Source organism: Cricetulus griseus, chromosome 9 (assembly GCF_003668045.3).
Source record: "Cricetulus griseus strain 17A/GY chromosome 9, alternate assembly CriGri-PICRH-1.0, whole genome shotgun sequence".
NCBI classification, from domain to species: domain Eukaryota; kingdom Metazoa; phylum Chordata; class Mammalia; order Rodentia; family Cricetidae; genus Cricetulus; species Cricetulus griseus.
The window spans coordinates 5,155,875-5,171,594 of record NC_048602.1 but is presented as its reverse complement, the minus strand read 5'-3'; the positions used below and the strand labels follow the sequence as shown (position 1 = coordinate 5,171,594).

The 15,720-nt window shown below is 53.8% G+C and overlaps 2 protein-coding genes across 4 annotated transcripts in view; both read right to left on the bottom strand.

The window, feature by feature from the left end:
* Rbm42 (RNA binding motif protein 42) overlaps positions 1–1,681 on the bottom strand; it is a 10,039-nt gene extending 8,358 nt beyond the window's left edge. Inside the window, exons 1-2 of one of the 2 annotated variants that reach the window (XM_027431242.2) lie at positions 1,431–1,681; positions 1,158–1,293 (exon numbers count right to left, since the gene is read on the bottom strand). In XM_027431242.2, coding sequence (XP_027287043.1) covers positions 1,158–1,293; positions 1,431–1,558 — 264 coding nt within the window. In that variant the 5' untranslated portion in view covers positions 1,559–1,681. The remainder of the gene's footprint in view (positions 1–1,157; positions 1,294–1,430) is intronic. The other variant, XM_027431241.1, reaches the window with a different exon arrangement.
* Positions 1,682–5,038: 3,357 nt separating this feature from the next.
* On the bottom strand, positions 5,039–14,655 carry Haus5 (HAUS augmin like complex subunit 5). 2 transcript variants are annotated; one of them, XM_027431239.2, is made up of 19 exons: positions 14,486–14,655; positions 13,859–13,921; positions 13,747–13,779; positions 13,559–13,583; positions 12,505–12,610; positions 12,266–12,425; positions 10,652–10,721; positions 10,486–10,568; positions 9,978–10,035; positions 9,691–9,815; positions 9,464–9,527; positions 9,247–9,380; positions 8,887–9,049; positions 8,224–8,304; positions 7,932–8,077; positions 7,509–7,620; positions 7,296–7,425; positions 5,483–5,615; positions 5,039–5,380 (listed from the first exon to the last, which is right to left on the bottom strand). In XM_027431239.2, the coding sequence occupies exons 1-19, from the start codon at positions 14,584–14,586 to the stop codon at positions 5,263–5,265; spliced, it is 1,905 nt and encodes a 634-aa protein (XP_027287040.1). In that variant the 5' UTR covers positions 14,587–14,655; the 3' UTR covers positions 5,039–5,262. The 2 variants fall into 2 exon arrangements, with proteins under 2 accessions (XP_027287040.1, XP_027287041.1); XM_027431240.2 differs by having other exon boundaries at positions 7,947–8,077.
* Positions 14,656–15,720: the final 1,065 nt, after the last annotated feature.

Here is a 15,720-nt window from a genome sequence, read left to right as displayed (position 1 = left end):
CACTGTCTTTAATCTTGTCTACTTTCCTTTTTGCTCACTCTTCTCTAGTCATTAACCTCTTTGTGGTTGCTTGAACACTATGACAATGACAAACTTTGTCTCAAGGACTTTGCATGGACTGCTCTCTGCTGAGGATATCACTACTCCAGATATCTGCATGGCTCCATCACCTGATTTCTACCTTTGCTTTACTATCACCAAAGCAAAAAGGTTTTCCCTGACTGCTAATAACACTGTAATCCTTCCTCCCCACTAAAATGTAAACGCCAAAGCAGCTTTCCTGTTTTGTCTTCTCCTCCATGCTCACTGCTTAGAACAGCGCCTGGTGCAGAGAAAGCACTCAAGAGCTGCTTTTGATTATTATTTTTTTTTTTTCCCTCAATGAAAGGGACTGGACCTATAGCTTTGGCTTGCTAGGCAAGAGATCCATCACTGTGCTGCATTCCAGCCCACCAAATAACTTCAAAGAGAAAAGAATTAACAAGTTTCTTTTGTGGCTCCGAGTTGGTGGCGCACGCCTTTTGCACGCCTTTAATCCCACCACTCGGGAGGCAGAGTATAATGCAAATGTACATTACATTATACATTTGTATAACGTAAATATGTAAATTTGTATAATGTAAATATACATTACATTATACATACGGTGGGTGGGGGGATGGTGGGCTTAGAAACTAGAGCTGTGCACAGGCTTCGTAAGTGCTCTACCTCTGAACTGCGTCGCAAATGCGTGAGTTAGAAAGCTTAAATAGTAGCCGCGTGTTGATGGTGCACGCACGCCTTTAATCCCAGCACTCGGGAGGCAGAGGCAGGCGGAGCTCTGTGAGTTCGAGACCAACCTGGTGTACAAGAGCGAGTGCCAGGGCAGGCTCCAAAGCTACACAGAGAAACCCTGTCTCTAAAAACCACAAAAGAGAAAGAAAGTTCATGTAGTTCCCGCCACCGCAGCAAGTTCTACCGGAGAGGATGCAGTCGAAGGGACGCTTGCAAAGGATTAGACGCGCTCTGTCTTGCACCCCAGGAGCCCCCGGCCCTTCAACTGTTCGTCATGCTAACTAACGAGCCAGCCAAGACATGCCAATCGCTCTCCGCAGAGGGAGAGTTAGGGGCCCCACGCATTGTGCTCCCCGACTCCTGCGCTGTGGCTCCCGCCTCACCTGCTGGTACGTGTTGGTGGCGATAATCGGGCGGATCACTGGGGCTGCAGGGACCTGCATGGCTTCTACGGTGGGCACCGCGGGCACCGCGGCGGGGATTCCGGTCACCGGGGCTCCCAGGACTTCCTGCTCGAACCTGAGGGGGGAGGGAGCGAGCGGGGCAGACACCGCGGGGGGGGGGAGGAAGGTCAGGTCCCGTGGGCGGCCCCGGCCGCAGCCTCCCCGCGCCCGGCTCCCCGCCCCGGGCTCCGCGGCTCCCCCTCGGGGCCTTACAGGGCCATCTCCGCCTCCATTTCTTTCAAGCGCTCCTCGCCGCTCTTGCCCGGGAGCCCAACACCCGGCCCCGGGACCACGGGCCCTCCCGCAACCGGGAGGCCCGGCGCCGGCCCGGCCCCTGCCATCGCCTGCGCCGCCGTCTTCGCTGCTCCTCTCGGCCGCCGCCGCCGCTGCCGCCGCCGCCGCCGCGGATTCCACGGGCGAGCTCCAGGCTCCTCCGGGTGGGAGCCGGCCGCTGACGTGTGCACTAGCGCGACGGGCGCGCCGCGTGACGCAGGGCCACACCCCCCCGTGGGGAGCCCGAGCCAATCAGAGTGCCGGGATGACGGGGTCCCGGAAGGGTCGGGGCGTGCGTCCGAGCGCCGCAGAGCGGGCCGGCCACGCCTCCGCGGGGAAGGCGGGCGAATGGGAGCGGCGGGCGTCAGGGAGGCCCCGCCCCGCCGCGGGAGCCGGAAGTGCGGAGGCGCCTCCCGAAGTTTGTAAACACCGCCCGGGCGGTGTCGGGACGCCTAGGCCCCCGGCCGCGCCCCTGACGCTCGGCCCGGCCCCCGTGTCCGCCCTTCGGGGCTTCAGAGCCTGGGCCGGGCTCACTCAGTAGCCTTGGTTGCCCCCGAACTGTTGGAAATCTTCCCACCGCCGGGTGGCGGCGGTGGCGCTCGCCCTTAGTCCCGGCGCTCGGGAGGCAGAGGCAGGGGGATCGCTGTGAGTTCGAGGCCAGCCTGGTCTGCAGAGCGAGCTCCAGGACAGCCTCCAAAGCCACAGAGAAACCCTGTCTCGAAAAAACAAAACAACAACAACACAAAACAAATCGGGGCTGGAGAGATAACTTAGAGGTTAAGAGCACTGACTGCTCTTCCAGAGGTCCTGAGTTCAATTCCCAGCAACCACATGGTGGCTCACAGCCATCCGTGATGAGATCTGGTGCCCTCTTCTGGTGTGCAGATATGCATGGAGGCAGCATGTTGTGTACATAATAAATAAGTAAAATTAAAAACCAAAAATCTTCCTACCTCAGCCTTCCAAGTACCGGAATACATATTCTAGACAGAACTGAAGATTTTTGTTTGTTTTTAAATTCAGGGCTGGCCCTGAACTCAGAGATCAGCCGCTGCTGTCTCCTGGCTGCTTCGCCAAGCCCTCTGATATTTTCATGAATTAAGGCTCATGGGTTATTCCAGTTCCCTTTGTGCTCAGCTAACGTCCCTACCGCGTTCCAGCGTCTCACCCTGATGCCTCATTCCTGTTTCCACGGGCTCTTCTTCCCTGTTCCAGGTTTGGGGGATGCTGGTTGGCGTTTTATAGTGTGTTCTTCATTTGGGATTTGATTTTTCTTTTCTCTCTCTCATCGTTATTCTGGTCTTGGATCTTTGGGGGAAAGGCCGCAGAGGGTAAAGTGGATTTCTCCCCAGAGCCCAAGAATACAAATTACACACACGGTTATCGCCGATTGCTTGGGTGAGGTCACATTGAGCGTCTTTGCTATAGAGTTCCTTTAAACGGTGCTTTTTCTGGGGCCGGAGAGGATGGCTCAGAGGTTAAGAGCACTGTGTGGTTCTGGCTGGTCTGGAACTCACCATGCTGACCTCAACACACAGCAGTCCTCCAGCCTGTCTTTTGAGTGCTAGGATTACAGATAAAGACCACAGGTGTGGACCCCAGCCTCAGATGGTGATGGTGACGGGAAGGCCAGCATACTTCATAGTTGTACTGTAATCCACTGTATCTGGCTTTACCCTTCAGAAGCTCATGATGGTAGGTTATCCTTAGTGAGGCCAAAATCCTGTCCCATCATTTAAAAAATCTTGGCACTGTCTTAAATAGGAGTTATGTGCTACTTTTTTAAAGGGGTGTGTGGGCCGGTGGAGTCTCACTGCGTGGCCCATACCAAAACCAACGTCTACTGTCTCCACGTTTCCAGGGATGGGACCCCAGGCGTACCACCTCACTGGGTAGTTTTTCTTTGACTTGTGAGAGCGCTGTAGGTTGGCTCTAAAACTCCCCACTGGCCAGTTTTCCTGAAGGACTTCCTCGTTTTCTGGCACAAAATGATCACTATACATTTTGCATATGTCTTTCCCCAGGCCTAGGACCAGTCATTTCCCCAGGATTCCTGGCTCCGGTTAGTTAGAAATGGCACCTTGAAACCACAGTCTGGGCACCAGGATTGTTCTTTTTTTTTTTTTGAGACAATGTTTCTCCAGCTCTGGCTTTCCCAGAAGTCACTCTGCAGAACAGGCTGGCCTCAAACTCAGAGATTTGCCTGCCTCTGCCTGGGATTAACGGTGTGCGCCACCACTACCCGATACTATGTTGTCATCTTATTTACAACGAATGTTTTAGGAAAATCAAGTTGCATTTCTGATGTAGATACAATATTGTAGGGCATTTACATCGTCTCATTTTATGGAGAATTTAAATAAAAATGCGCGTGTCCATGTGCATACCACAGCACAGGAGACAACTTGCAGGAGTTGAGCTCTCCTCCCACCACGTAGTTAGGTCCCAGGGATTGAACTCAGGTCATCAGGTTTGGCGGCCGGTGCCCTTACCCAGTGAGTCCTCTTACAGCCCCACCTCCAAAGTTTAATAAGTATTATTGAGATGTGTAAAGTAAGACAATATCAGATAATTTTTTTCTCAGATAAACTACAAATAGCTTAGATTTGAGCATAGAAAAAGAAAAACTGTACAGACTATAAGACCTGTGTTGGAGTCTGAATCCGAAACGGCCCATATGGGTTCATGTGTGAACATTTGGTCCCCAAATGTTGGTGCAGTTTTGTGAGGTTAGTGAATTTTGGGATATAGGGTCTGTCTAGGAGTGGGTTGCTGGTGGTGAGCCTGGAAGTGTATTCATCCCTGGTTTCTATTCAATATTCTGTCTCCAGCTCCAGCATGATTTGAACAAGCAACTCGTTTAGCTCTCACTACCAGAGTTACTTCAGCTGCCATGCCTTCCCGAGCAGGACGCGTGGCAGCCTCTAAATGAGCCCAAATAAACCTCTCTTGTGCTGTTCCCACGCATTATTTAGTCACAACATTTAGAAAAGAAATTAAGACAACCTGGTAGTACAAACGCTGAGGTTGGGGGGGGGTGGAGGCAGGAGGCTCATGAGTTGAAGGCCAGCCTGGGTTATATTCATAGACTGTATCAAAACAGAACCCTAGAAGACATCTCTCACCCTGCCTCCCCCCCCACCCCCCAGGGCTCCCTTTTGGCAAGGCACTGTGCTATGACACCCACTTGCAGCCTTTCTGGTCACCTTTCCAGCAAAGCTCCACCCTGGAAATCTCCCTCCAACACCCTTAGCCTACTTAATGTCTCCATGGCAGTTAGGTTCCTGTCATTCACCTTGCCGGCTGGCTAGCTCACTCTCCGAGGCCACTAGGTCCCTGAAGGCAAGGGCTTTGGGCCGTTTTATTTAATCTGCCCAAGAGGAGAGTGAAGCAGGCAATTTAAGGTATAAGGTCTGAGGTACCCTCCCCCCGCCCCCCACTTTATGGCTTTAGTTGGAAGGGCATGGAGAGAACTGGGAGGAACCACAGAATGGCAGCCAGAGGCGAACTGAAGGTCTGTGCCAAGACAAAGCTGACAAAGCAGGTGATACTTTCTTTCAAATGCTTTAGTGAGGGAGGTGATTTGGGGGTTAAGTACTATTTATTTTTGAAATTGGGTCTTATGTTGCCCAGGCTGTCCTGGAACTGGTTGTGTAGCCCAGGCTGGGTAGAAATCAACAGCAGTCCTCTTTCCTTAGCTTCCTGAGGAGAGACGATGGGCTCACACCACTGGGCTAAGTTGCGATTCTTGACTCTGCTCCTAGCCGCCTCTTCATTTGTTGGGCTGCTGCAGTGCTCTGCAGGCCTGGGCCCAGCGTAGCTGCCATTGGGGCAGAGACAGGCCCTGGCAGGGCTCCCCAGAGAGGGTGGCTTGGCCTGGCTGCTCCCACCTGGGGAAAGGAATGGTGTCTGAGGAAAGCCCCACCCTCAGACCTCCCTATCACGGTGTTGTGAACCAGTCAGTTTTCCCATGCTCCAACGCCCCATCTCACCAGTCCCCAACGAGCCACTGCAGCTTGGGGATCTGCTCCAGCGACTGTGTCACCAGGTCCTCCAGTTTCTTCAGGGTCTGCCCCATGTCCTCCTTCTGCTCCTTTTCTTGGGACGCCTTGATCTGCAGCAGCTCTGGAGGTGACAGAGGGGAGGTAGTTTGTGGTCTTATGACTTCATGCCCCATTTCCAGAGTCCCTATCTCAAGGATGCTACCTTTAAGGCTTCAGCCTGCACTTTCCTGCCTTCTACCCTACGGGCCACCAGTCTCTGACACACAACCAGCTACCTCAGTTTCTGTCTCCCCCCCCCCCCACACAGAGTCCAGCCTCCTCAGCACGGTTGGTGACAGTTTGCATTATGTGTTCCTGTTTCCTTCTGGGGAAAATCTGACCCGACTCTAGGGCCCACATGAGACACCACACTTTTTATTTGTTTCTCCTTTATGTGGCCCTGGCTATCCTGGAACTCAAAGAGACCCTTCCGCCTCTAACTTCTGAGTACTAGGACTAAAGGTGTATGCCACTCCACCGAGCCCTTATTTTCTTTTGAGGCAAGATCTAATGTAGCACAGGCTAGCCTCAAACTTGCTATATAGCTAAGGATGATGTTGAGCCTTCTTTAGCTAGGCCAGCTGTCTCTGGGAATTCCTTGAGTTGTGTGCTAGTATGGCGGGGCTGATTCGGAAGCCTGGAGTTGGGACTCTGAGGGCTTACTGATGAGCTGACATAGGGGTTAGGGAGCCATGGGAACTAAGCCTGATTCCTGCCAGATGAAGAGGGAGGGAGCAATTAGAGGGGGAGAAGGGAACACAATTATTCTTTAGAGCAGAGGGACCTAAGAGTTGTTACTATACAAGTATATTAAGAGTTCAAGGTGCTGGAGAGACGGCTCAGAGGTTAAGAGCACTGGCTGTTCTTCCAGAGGTCCTGAGTTCCATTCCCAGCAACCACATGGTGGCTCACAACCATCTGTAATGAGATCTGGTGCCCTCTTCTGGTGTGCAGATATACACAGAAGCAGACTGTTATATACATAATAAATAAATAAAATCTTAAAAAAAAAACAGTTCAAGATAACCATTTGGCCAAAGATGGTGGTGCAAGGCTATCATGCCAGCATTTGGGTAGCTGAGGGAACAGATTGCTTTTCTGAGGTCAGCTTAGGCTACTTAGCCAGACCCTGGTTTAAGAAACAACAACAAAACAACAGAATACACTCTGGGCCATCAGGCTTAGCAGGTAAAGGTGTTTGCTGCTAAGCCTGACTACCTGAGCTTGACTCCTGGGACCCACATGGTAGGAGGAGAGAATAGACAACCAAGTTGTCCTCTGACCTACACGCACGCACGCACGCACGCACGCACGCACGCACGCACGCACACAGAAGAACATTCTGATGGCAATGATTAAATACTTGGCAAATGGAGGGTTGCCCAGTTAGGTCCACATCTGACTGCCTAGGTTTATATCCAAGCTCTTGCTGGCAGTGGTGGTGTAGGCTTTGGGAGGAAGAGGCAGGAGGATCTCAAGTTTTGAAAGCCATCCTGGGCTACACAGAGATACATACCGAAAAAAATAATAAAAGCAAACCAATCGACCTTCATTCTACCATGTGGCCAGGCTTCTAAGCCTTGTGCCCCGAGCTTCCTGCTCTGTACCTGGGGAGAACGGCAGTGCAGAGAGCCAAAGGCTTGCTGTACAGCTGAAACAAGCAAGCATGCTTCAGCACACTGTGGCAGTGGGGTTCTTAGCACTTCAGGAAGCCCGTGTGGCGCAAACTGGAAGGAATGCTGGGTCTGAAAAGTCAGCGTACCCTGGGTGGATGGTCCCAGAGGCAGACTGGTCTTCACGTGAAGATTTCCTCTTTGGAGATCCCGCTGGTCTTGGAGAAACAGAAGATCTTGGCGGAGAGAGGCAGCCTTTGGAAGTAGTAGCTCGGGTGCCTGGGGGCGGGGGAAGGATGGTCATCTGGGCCATAGAGTCAGGACTGGGATGGGCAGAGAGGTCACGGGGTATGGGCACATACTTTCCCTACAGGCAGCCCCAGCGTATGGCTCAGCAAGATGTGGCTGCAACTCCTTGGGGTAGCGGGGTGCAGCTGCTGGATGGACGGTAGGCTCTTGGATAGCGGCTTCAGACTGGGGGCGGCAACAGAGCACTAAGCTGCTGGATTTCCAGAAGCTCTGGGGGTGGGGGGCAGGGACTTAGAGGCTGGCCTAAGGACTGGGAGACCAGATTGAAGCTAACGATAGGAGGGTGAGGTTTGGCAGTCTGGGGACCCTGTGTGCACGTGCACATGCACGTGTGTGGTGGCCCAAGGTGGATGTCAGATGTCTTCTTGATCACCTTTATTTCCTCAGAGTGTGGCTCTCGTCTACCTGAACCTAGCCCTGGAGTTACCCAGTTGAGTGGTGTGTCATAGGGAAGACAGGGCTAGCCCCAGTCTCACCCTTTGGCATGGTACCTCAGCAGGGGGCCCAGCTGAATGTGGGGTAGGTGTTGGGCTTCTTTCTTTAAGCAGTGGAGCAGTTCCTGGCTCTGGGGTGCCACCGCCTCTGAGGTGGGAACGACCTTCTGCTGCATCAGAGCCAGCACCTGTGGGGCGAAGAGGGTGGGTGGGGCGAAGAGGGTGGGTGGGGCGAAGAGGGTGGGTGGGGCGAAGAGGGTGGGTGGGGCGGTCTGGACCCACCCTCTCTAGCCCCACCCCTCTCTAGCCAAGCCTGGCTCGACATTCACCTCACCTCCTCTGGGCCCTGGCTCAGGCGGGTCTTGCTGACCGAGTTATCCTTGATGAGCAGGCGGATCCGTTCCTGGGTCTCCTCCTGGAGAATCAGGAGGCCCCATGACCCTAGGCGCCTGTTCTTCCCACTGCCCAGAGCTGCCCGCCCCGTCTTACAGGGTGGAGGTCCTGCTTCTTCTTCACGGGAGTCTCACCTTGGGTCCCCTCCCCACATAGAGGCCCAGTTCATTTGTTTGTTCCTCCCCTCCCTACCCCTTAAAACGTTTTTAGAGTTATTTGTTTTTATTTTATGTGCACGGGTGTTTTGCCTGTATAGATGTCTATGGACTAAGTGCATAATACCCCCAGAGGCCAAAAGAGGGCATCGGAGCCCCGGGAACTGATGTCCCACCAATGAGCTGCCATGTAGGTGCTGGGAATTGAACCCAGGCTGTTTGGAAGAATATCCAGTATTACTTTTTTTCAAGACAGGGTTTCTTTGTGTAGCCTAGAAGTAGCTCTGTAGACCAGGCTGTGGAGTGTTGGGATAAAGGTGTGCGCCGCCACCGTCCAGTGCAGCCAGTACTCTTAACGCTGAGCCATCTTCTCAGGCCCCGGAGGCCCAGCTCTGCGTCTCTAGGCCTCACACCTCCACTCTGACCCACCCACAGGCCCAGCCTCTCACCACCAGCTGACGCCACCGCAAGATCTGCTGCTGCTTGGCCTGCAGCTCTCGAAGCAGAAGTTTCCGGGACCCAACCGCATTCTTCAGTTCCTGGCACTGGGCACGAAGAGACGTGAGCTCTGCCTTCCGGCCACTGCACTTAAGCCCCAGCAGCAGTGCTTTCCTAGGGGGTGGGGAGGAAGCGAAGACAGCAGAGACTGGCAGCCACATTGGGGAGATGAGATCCTCAGGGAGCCACGAGGAACCCCAAACACAGGAAAGAAGCACCAGGAGAGGGAGGAGGAGTGTGGGGCCCCAGAGTCGACAGCATGCAGTAACGCAACCTCTCGGGAGAGGACTCTGCTGGAGGATGCTCTGTACCTCTCACTGGACCCCGGAGCATGTCTTCCCACCACCTCCTCCACCAGGCTCTGGAGGCGGCCAGTCAGGGCTTGATGCTCCTCCAGGAGGACATTCCTCTCGGTATATAGTGCACCTATGGCCTGCCAGCCCTCCTGGGGGTACAAGGTCTGTGTGGGCGTGGCTGGTCCATGGGGAGAGGGGTTCGGTGGGTCTTAGGGAAGTGTCTCAGGGTTACCTGGATGAGATGAACAACGGGTGGCAGGGCCTGGCGGGAGCTTGATGGCTCTGGCGCCTGGGGGCTGGGTGGGGACAGAACAGCTGAAGGAGCAGCCCTCTATTCTTGTCTTGACGAGTGCGGTCGTCAACATTAGTCTTCCCCTCCCCAGCTGTCGGCTGCCATTTATTTCCACCCCGTGCAGGGTGCCGATGCCGCTCCTGGCTCTAGGGACATTTGCTGCACACCTGGACGGCGCCTCTTCTTTGAGCCCATCCCCACTACACAGGGACCAGATCTCTTTCTCCCGCTCTGCAGCCAGGTACTTCAAGGCAGCCAGGATGTGGCCTGCAGGGTGGTTTGTCAGCAGGGTCTGGTAGGGAGGGACAAAGTGGGAAATCAGGGCAGGATGGTAATGCAGGGATGCAGGCCAGGTCTCCAGGGAAATGACTTCTGGGTAGATGGTTAGGGGCGGGCAACTGGAAGTCTCAGCAGCAGGAGGCGGTTCCCTTTCCCAGCAGCCCTGCCCTCTCACCTCAACTGAGCTCAGCCACTGCTGATGGGAACTTCTGAAGTGGTCATCATCCTGAGGGCTTCGGTGGATTTGGGTAAGGGGACAAGAGGAAATGCGGTAGGACACACCAATTACCCTCTAATTATCACCACTACACGTAAGTAGGCGCTTTCCTTGTGCCCAGTGTACAGACAAGGACACTGAGTCCATATGTGATCACTAAACTTGAGCTCCCCAAGTATCTGAACTTGCTGTCCCGGGAGCCATTACAAGCCAGTTCTTAACCCTTCCCCCTAATTAAGTCTCCTCACCAGAGCCCCCACCCTCACGCCCCAGCTGGGTAAGGGGCCTCCCCACCCCAAACACAGCCCTCATCACCTAGCTGTTGCTGTCTACCGTGGGTCTGCCTCTTCCTCACCCTAACAGGACATACTCCAGAAATCCAGTCTTGAATAATTTATAAACCAGAGATCTCCCTGGCCCTCACGCCCAGGGCCTTCCCAGGGTCCTGGATCTTGTGGACACTCACAGGATGCTGCCTCCCCTGGCCTGGGGAATGAGAAGGTTCTGCAGGAACTGGGTCCGGAGGGAGCAGGCTGTCTGGACATCACACTAGGGGGAAGAGGACAAGTGGGTTCCAGGCCTCTGCTTGGTCCCTGACACCTCACAGCTCCTGCACAGCCCAGGACTCTCACCAACACCCCAGGCTCTAGTGCTGGTGCTGCTGACACAGGAGGTCCAAAGGCTACGTCCACTTTGGCTTTCCTGCAAGGAAGAGTGGAACTGGAATGGAGTCCGAGGGAGAACAGTTGTCTGTGTTTCCCCCTCCACTGGCTCTCATGGGCTGTCTCTCGGATCAGGCTACCGTCATCTCCTACACTAGCCGCCTCGTTATCTGTCTTCTAATGGCCTCAGGTGACCACGGTGAAAGGGTCTCCTGATGCAAGGGAGGCGTGACCCATGGGTTGAGAACTCACACTCAGGAGGTTGAGACGGGAAGATCCCTGAAAGTCTGAAGTCAACCTGGGCTACACAGTGAGCTGCCAGCGGGTAGTGGGAATTGAACCCAGGTCCTCTGAAAGAGCTCTTAACCTCTGAGACATCTCTCCAGCCCCCTGGGCTACAGAGTAAGTGCCAGGGCTGCCAGCCTGAACTACTACTGTCTCAAAACATTAAGAAAGAAAACTAGATCTGGCTGGGCCTGGCACAGGCCTATCATCCCAGTTACCATGGAGAGCTGACACAGCTGCCCTGCTTGCAACCAAATTTAAGGCCAGCCTAGGTAACTCAGTATGACGTTGTCTCAAGTTTTCTAGAAACTAAAAAAAAAAGGGGGGGGGCATGCTGGGGCCGGAGAGATGGCTCCATGGTTAAGAGCACCTACCGCTCTTGCACAGGACCTGGGTTTGTGAACCATATTCAGTGGCTCACATCTGTCTGTAAGCCCAGCTCCAGAGGATCTGATGCCCCCTGGCTTCCATGGGCACCTGTGGTGCACATCAACTCCCACAGGCACACACATACACATAAGTGAAGACAATAAATAAGTCTTCAGACGAACAAGCAACGGGGCAAGGATTGGGCGTGGTGGTGCACAGCTTTGATCCCAGCACTTGGAGGCAAATGGATCGCTGTCCCTTTGGGGGCAGCCTGGTCTACAGAAACCCTGTCTAAAACCAGAACCAAACAAAGGGGAAGGGTTGTAGCTCAGTGGTAAAGCATTTGCTTAGTACAAGTGAGGTCTAAGGTCGAACGCCGAGCGCTACTCCAGAAAACAGCTACGTGGGGGGGAGAGATGGCTCAGAGGGCAAGAGCACGGGCTGCTCTTCCAGACCCGGGTTGGATTCCCAGCACCCACGTGGCAGCTTTCAGTTCCGGAGGAGCCAATGCCCTCTTTTGGCTTCTGAGGGCACCAGGCACACCCATGTTGCACAGACATGCGCGCTGGCTAAACACCCACATAAAATAAAAAACAATGCCCTCATGAGACTCAAAGAGTGTAGCGGCACTATTCCAAATCCTCCCCGGCGTGACACTTTCCTGTCACATTCAGAACAGCTGGCAGACATCTGAGCACTTTCCCGGATTCAGATTCACCTAATTCTTACACTAACTAGAGACGTTGAACATTATCGCCCTTCCGTAAATCTTAGAAATCCAGGTGCCCAAGATAATAGAACTCCTTATGCTGATGGCCCTTATGTTACAGCTGGAAGCTCAGAATTCTGGAAGCAGAAAGGGAGCAGGCAGACCACCGACCGGGGTCTCTGAGGAGAAGGTCTAAGCTCCCTGGGGAGGCTGAGCCCCACCTTTGCATGTCCTGCAGGTGACTGAGCTGATTCTGTAGCCTCTTCATGGGACCTTGCAGCCCACACTGCTGCCTTTGCACAGCCCTGCCTTTGGCCTGGAGGAGAAGCGTTCGATGCTGGGTTTCTTTCAGGCTCTGCAGTGTCTGTGCTATAGTCATGTCTGTGGGAGGAACAGGGGTGTGGTCAGCACCTCCCCCATCCAGGGTTTCACTGCCCATTTGGCTGGCCCCATAAGTCACCCTGAGCCTCAGTCTCTTGATCCATCAGCTCCAGGCTCTGGTCTAGCTTTTGGCTCTCTGCACGCAGGCGGGCCACAGTGGCTTCCAGCTCCAACTTCCGACGGACCTGGTGGGATCAGGTACAGGGTCAGAGGGACTTATTGGGGCCCAGCCTGGCTGGACTACCTTCTGGGATGGATGGCACAGAAGCACTAAGAGTCTAGCTGGCTCTCTCCCTCCTGGGATTACCTCACAATCTTCTTGGTTTTCTGTGTGGTATCTCCCATATCTCTGTCAAATGCTTTTTCTTATCGAGACAGGGTTTTGCTATGTAACTAGCTCAGCCTAGCCTTAAACTCACAGTCCTTTTGCTTCAGCGTCCAAGTGCTGGGATAAAAGGCAAGTACCACTACTGTAATTTAAGAAAAGTGGCTCTTGAGAGAAAGACGCCATGTTTTTTTTGTTTTGTTTTTTTTTTTTTTAATTAGGGACAGGCCAGTACAGATGCCTGAATACTAACGACCACCACACCCAGCTTCTGTCTTAATCTTCAAAAAAAATATGTGTGTGTGTGTGTGTGTGTGTGTGTGTCTTGTGCACACCAGTGGAGGCCAGGTGTTGGATCCCCTAGAACTGAAAATACAATTGGTTGCTAGCCATCTGCTCTGGATACTGGGATCTGAACTGGGGTCCTCTTCAAAAGCACCAAGTGCCCTTAATTGTTGACCATCTCTCTAGTGTCTTCCTCCCAGTCTTGACTTCTTTTTTGTGCCCCTTAGCAGCTCCCAAACCCATCCTTTCCCCATTGACGTTTGTCATTAAATTTAGCAGCTCCCTTTTAAGCAACTGCTGTCCTGATTGGCAGTTGCGACTCCCCAGCTACCAGTAATGGTTCAGCTCCCTATATTACCCAGCTTGTGCCTGTCTCCCCCTGGTTACAAATGCTGGGACTGCAAAGATCTGGGCTGTTTGGAGACACAGGGCCCCTGACATCCAGCACCTCTGGGGCCGAGAGCCAAATGTTTGCAAGCTCTTTTTTGGTTGAAGGAGAAATCTTACAGCACAGGCTTCTCACCTTTGAATTGTCCTGATGGCCATACCTAAAGAAATGAGAGCAGAGTTAGGGGATGGCTGGGGCTTCCAGAGTAGAGGGCAGGAAGCAGAGGCTATGGACGAGGGCATGGCTAGACGGGACTGGGGAAGACGGGGGTGGTGGGGGGTGGTGGGGGGGTGGGGGTGTGTGTGACATAAAGAAACAGTTACCAGAGGAGGTTTCCCCGGACCGTCTTGACACTCCTGCATTGGAGAGACAGAGGAAGAAGAGTTGCTGAGGCCTTTGACTATGGCTTCCCCTCCCTGCACCGGCTTGGCTTACCTTTGGCTACGCACGTGCTGCACAATGTAGGCCCAGATGTCGGCCCCCTGGCCCAGACACATCCTGAAGAGACAGGGCATAAGGTACGCTTGGGGCTATCGCCCAGGAGGAGGAAGACCCTCCACCATCCCACAGTGGTGGTGGTGGTGGTAGAGGAGGGCAGTCCCGAGAGTTCCCACTTCTGGGAGGAGGGGCCCGTGCTCCTGGGGGCGGAGGGTGCCAAAGAGAGGGCGGGCTTCTCTCTCTCGGAGCGTGAGGCTATTCCCATGCCACAGCGGCCTTCCCTCTGTCTTGAGGGAGAGGGCTGGCCTGAGGCCACTTCCGGAGGGGGATGCCCAAGTCTCCCCGCAGGAAACGGCCTTTCCTAACGGGGGCGATCAGGGGTCACTGTCCCTGCAGACACGGCCCCCGCAGGACGGCCCCTGCCAAGGGCCCGGTGTCCCCGGTGTCCCCGGTGTCCCCTTTGCTGAGGGTGCGGTGCTGCGGGGACCCCGTTAGCCCTGGACCGCCGCCGCAGGCGCCAGGGGCCCTGCCTGAATTACGCGGGGTCCCCGGGATCGCCACCCGGGCCCCCCCACTCCTTCTGCAGCGCCCCGAGGGCTGCGGACCCCAGGATGCGCGTCCCACCTGCGCAGCGCCGGCTCCCCGGGGACGGCCGCCCGGGGCGCCTCCATCTCCTCCGCAGCCCAGCGACTAAGCTCCCGCACTTTCTGCCTCAGGTCCTCCATGGCTGTCAAAGAGCTCTTCCCGCCCGCGACTCTTCTTTCAAGCCCGGCGCGCGGGCCTGACGTCACGGGCGCGACGCCGACGTCACCGGTTGCCAAGGCGACGGCGCAGCCTCCCGCTTCTAGGTCTCGGCGCAAGGACCAGAAGTCAGGTTAGGGATGGCTGAGAGCCGCCGTGTGGGTGAGGGGAATTAAACCGGGATTCTCGGGACGGGAGCCAGTGTTTCTTTCTTTTCTTTCTTTCTTTCTTTCTTTCTTTCTTTCTTTCTTTCTTTCTTTCTTTCTTTCTTTCTTTCTTTCTTTCTTTCTTTCCTTTCTTTCTTTCTTTTTTTTCTTTCTTCCTTCCTTCCTTCCTTTCTTTTTTTAAATCATTTTTTATTTGAATTACAAATAAGGTTTTATTACATGACAATCCCAGTTCCCTTCTCCCGGAGCCAGTGTTCTCAACATCTGAGCCGTGTCCCCGTCTGCTTTGTTGTCTTGAGAAAGGGGCTGTGAGGCCGGGCTGGCTAGAACTTGTGATCTTTCTGCCTCAGGCTCCCAAATCCTGGGTGACAGGCGTGAGCTACCGACGCTTGGAATTGTGGAATATCAGCTTAAGATGTGCTAGTTCGTTTATTCGGTGGAAAGATGTGTTCTTTAATGCTAACGTTTGCCTAACTCTGTGAAGCTGTGTTACCTTGCTTTCCTAAAACACCTGACGGGTCTAATAAAAAGCTCAGCAGCTGACAGCCAGGCAGGAGAGAGAAATAGATGGGGCCGCCAGGCAGAGAGAATAAATAGGAGGAAAAAAATCTAGGCTGGAGAGAACGGGAGGAGTGACAAGAGGAGGAGAAGAGGATGCCAGGGGCCAGCCACCCAGCCATTCAGTCAGCCACAGAATAAGAAGGAACGAAAGATATATAGATATATAAAGAAAGATAAAAACATAGTTAAAGAGAAACAGGATAAGTTAGGAAATCTAGCAAGGAACAAGCCAACCTAAGGCCAGGCATTCATTAGTAACAATAAGTCTCCATTTATTTATTTATTTATTTAATTTATTTATTTATTTAGGAGACGGGTGGCATGCCCCCAAAGAGAAAAAAAACAAAACAAACTAAAAAAAAATCAAACAAACTACAGTTTGCTTTCAAA

Excerpts from the sequence above, each read along its gene's own strand:
- Haus5 (XM_027431239.2), bottom strand. The coding sequence starts at position 14,586 with ATGGAGGACCTGAGGCAGAAAGTGCGGGAGCTTAGTCGCTGGGCTGCG. Across the intron at positions 12,611-13,558 it reads GCCATCAGGACAATTCAAAG|GTCCGTCGGAAGTTGGAGCT; the intron begins GTGAGAAGCCTG and ends TGATCCCACCAG. Across the intron at positions 7,426-7,508 it reads TGGGGCTGCCTGTAGGGAAA|GCACCCGAGCTACTACTTCC; the intron begins GTATGTGCCCAT and ends CCCCGCCCCCAG.